Source organism: Nicotiana tabacum, chromosome 2 (genome assembly GCF_000715075.1).
Source record: "Nicotiana tabacum cultivar K326 chromosome 2, ASM71507v2, whole genome shotgun sequence".
In the NCBI taxonomy this organism is placed as follows: Eukaryota; Viridiplantae; Streptophyta; class Magnoliopsida; order Solanales; family Solanaceae; genus Nicotiana; species Nicotiana tabacum.
Window position 1 is genome coordinate 118,033,959 of NC_134081.1, and position 3,845 is coordinate 118,037,803.

General features: G+C 39.2%; 1 protein-coding gene across 1 annotated transcript; it reads left to right on the forward strand.

Annotated features, from left to right (window-relative positions):
* Positions 1–530: 530 nt before the first annotated feature.
* Positions 531–1,013, forward strand: LOC142167906 (uncharacterized). The gene has a single exon (XM_075228387.1). The coding sequence runs from the start codon at positions 531–533 to the stop codon at positions 1,011–1,013; it is 483 nt and encodes a 160-aa protein (XP_075084488.1).
* The last annotated feature ends 2,832 nt before the right edge of the window (positions 1,014–3,845 follow it).

Below are 3,845 nucleotides of genomic sequence, written 5' to 3' on the forward strand. Positions count from 1 at the left end.
CATTGAAGCTCCAGATGGAGCTTCAAGCTCATCTTCAATCCCAGTTCTAACATGGTATCAGAGCAAGGAAGCTCATGCTCGACTATCCGCCATCGTCCCTCTCAATTTTGCCCACTACTTTCTTCCTTCCGAGTTTGTCTCTCTAGTTCGATCATCATTTGCCCTAATTTGTTTGAACTACAAAATTGATAACCGATTCTTCAAGTTTCACCTAAAATTAATGTGTGACACAACGAATTCATCTATTCATGGTTGTATTAGATCAGGAAGATATATTTGTTGGTGATGCCAGTGTCGCCGCTGCGACGAGCACCAGAATAGATCCAAGTGATCAACTCTACCACCATCCGTCAGACAATCCTGGAGCGATGCTCGTCTTAGTTCCTTTCAGTGGAATTGGGTATACATCTTGGAGACGTAGTGTCATGCGAGGTTTGTCCGTCACAAACAAGTTAGGGTTTATAAGTGGAGAGTGCAAATCACCAGATCCTTAATCTCAAAGGTTTCGACAGTGGGAGCGATGCGACGATATGGTAACATATTGGATTCTAAATTCACTCTCCAAAGATATTGCGGATAGTGTGGAGTATGCTAATAATATTGTTGAGTTGTGGAGAGAATTGGAGGATTGCTATGAGCAAACTAATGGTGCTAGGCTGTACCAGATTCAAAAAGAGATAAACGACATGTCTCAAGGTGTGCTGGACATTATAGGTTATTACACTAAACTGAAAAAGCTCTGGGAAGAGCTAGATACTTTGAGTGAGAAGACTCACTGCAGTTGTACCTGTACTTGTGGTGCCAAGGAGAATATGCACAAGGCCGAGCAAGACAGGAGATTGATACAGTTCCTTATGGGACTTAATAAGGTCTACATTGTTGTACGTGGAAGCATTCTTATGATGAATCCGCTGTCAACTCTTGCACAAGCTTTTTCACTGCTCATTCAGGATGAGAAGCAGAGAGAGAGATCAAACCAAATAACCAAATGCTTTTTGAGTCTGCTTCCCTAAATGTCAACACATCAAAACCTAGTTCCTACAGAACAAATTACTCTGTCAATAGCAAATCCATTGGAGGCAATATGCCTAGACCATTTTGTGATTACTATAAGAGACCAGGGCATACCAAGGACAAGTGATACAAACTACATGGGTACCCTCAGAGGTTTGGAAATTCACACACGCAAAGTTCAAACGTAGGACAAAACATGAATCAAGCTGCAAGGTTCAACAAAGGAAGGAGAATAGTAGCTAGTGTGCAAGGGACCTCTTCTGAAGCAATCCCAGCTAGAAAGGATGGATCAAAAGATAGAGATGAGGTCGGGCATGTCAACCTTTCTAAGGAACAATATGGACAGATCCTGAATTTGCTGCAACATTTTCAGATTGGAACATGAGGAGGGAGGTCCAGCTGCACAAACTATGTTAGTGGTGTTGTGAACTTTGCAGGTATAATAGTCTGCATTTTTTTCTATTGATTTTGGCAAATTGTCCTGTGAATGCTTCAAAAACAAGGTTAACTCTTGGATATTAAATTTAGGAGCCTCTAATCACATAACCTTCAATATATTTTTACTAACCAATATTATAACCCTACCATATCCCTTATTAGTAGTTCTTCCAAATGGATACAAGGTAAAAGTAACACAAATTGGAAGTGTGACATTGTTTCCCAAGATCATTTTGCACAAAGTCATGTATATACCTTCCTTCAAATATAACTTCATATCAATTCATTCATTAACCAATTCAACCCCTCATAGCATTGTTGCCTTTACTGATAATATTTGTCTTCTGTAGGCCCCTTCAATGAAGAGGCCTCTGGAAATTAGTAAAGCCAGTGATGGCCTATATCTTCTCTGCCCAAGGTGTCTCAAGAACAACCATTCAGAATCAACATTAAATAGTTCAATTGCCATTTCAGTTTCTTCCACTTGCTGCACACACAACTTACATTATTTTCATCATTCTAGTGTAAATAGATCATTGTCCAGGGATAGTTGCACATCTCATTCAGTTGTAAATACATGTTCTCCAAATAATAATGTGCAATTTCCCATTGTGAATAGCATCAATCTTTCCATCTCTTCGAGTGATGATATAAATGTGTTGTGGCATAACAGACTGGGTCATGTACCCTTTTCCAAAATGAAGGGAATGCCCAGTTTTCCAACATCTTTCTCACAAAAACAACCCTTTACCTGCTCTGTCTGCCTAATGGCAAGACATGGGTGATGTTTGGCATATTTCGATATGTGTTGATGTTACTTTGCCCATGCTTTAACCACTTTTTGATGTTATTTAATCTTTAAAACACCCAACATGGTGTAATTATTGGTTTGATGACTAATTAAGTTATGTGTGACGATTTAAGGTGTTCGAAGTGCAAAATATGAAGAAAGGGTGGTTTAGCTAGAGGAAGAAGGGTTGGATGCGTCGCATCCAACCTAGGAAAACATCATCCTGCATGCAACCTTAGCAGTGAAGTTGGGCCATCGCGTCCGCCATCGCGTGCGAAACTGGGAAGTAGAAGTGAAGCTGGATGCGTCGCGTCCACCATCGCATGCAAGCTGAGAAATAGAGGACAAGGTGGATGCGTCGCATCCACCTTCGCAGGCAAAAAATTGAAATGGAGGACAAGGTGGATGCGTCGCATCCACCTTAGCATCAATCCCTGAAGCCGATTTGGACTAGGAATAGGAGAGCTTTGGCCCACGACTTTTGTACGCAATATATAAGCCAAAAACGCCTCCTGTAGGTTATCTAACATATTGGGAAGAGGAAAAAAAGCCAGGAAAAAGCTGTGGAGGCCGGAATTCATCAAGTTTCATCTTTCTCCCACCAAACTTAGTAATTTTTATGTTTCTTTGTATGATTTGTTGTTTGGCTACCATGTCTATGTGGAGCTAAACTTCACGTTCTAGGGTTGTGGTTCTTTCATGACTATTGTTATTCGGATATTGATTTTGACTTCTTGATTTATCATATTAGTTTATTTATTCAATCTTGCACTTAATTATTTAATTGATTGATCACCAATTGAATATTATCTACGAATCTAGAATTGAACTCGAAAGTGGGAATTCTATATTGCATATAGGATTGAGTAGGGCAAGTTCTTGAACTCGGGCATCGGGGAACGGATTCATGGTTAGGATAGACATATACCTAATTGCCTTGCTTGGTTGATTTACAGGAATTATAAATGCGTTCTTGTTGATTCTAACTCCATAGACATATAGGCGTTAGGTTAGCTTGAATAGGCGAGTAAGAACTCGACAGATTCTTATGAGCAATATTGACCCTGTCAACCAATAAGCTAGATAAATTAGTCGGTCAATTCAATTGAAGAATACAATAGGATTGTTAGATAGCCCATAACCCTAGATCGTTTTTCTTACATTGATATCATAAAAATCTGCTCTTTCTCTGTTCAAAGTTCATTATTTATATTTTTCTTATTTAATTAGTTAGAATAAAATATTTTTAGATTTAATTCTTGTTTAGATAATTAAGATAGGCTAAGTTAGTTAATAGTTAATCATAAGTCCTCGTGGGTTCGACATCCGACTTTTAGTCACTTTATTACTTGACGACCGCGTATACTTGCGTGAGTGTGTTTGGTCGCAACAAGTTTTTGGCGCCGTTGCCGGGGACTTAGAAATTAGCTACGTGACTAAGTTAAGCTTTTATTAGATATTTGTTTTCAAGTTTTAATTTTCAGTTTGCCTGGTTTGTGTCAACGCAGGGTTTACTCTCGAATGCAGAGGAGTAGAAGTGCAAACAACCTCATTCCTCTTGATCCAGAAATCGAACGAACATTACATAGAGTGAGAAGGGAAC

What these genes read in the sequence shown, in the direction of transcription:
- LOC142167906 (XM_075228387.1), top strand. Translation starts at nt 531, where the DNA reads ATGGTAACATATTGGATTCTAAATTCACTCTCCAAAGATATTGCGGAT.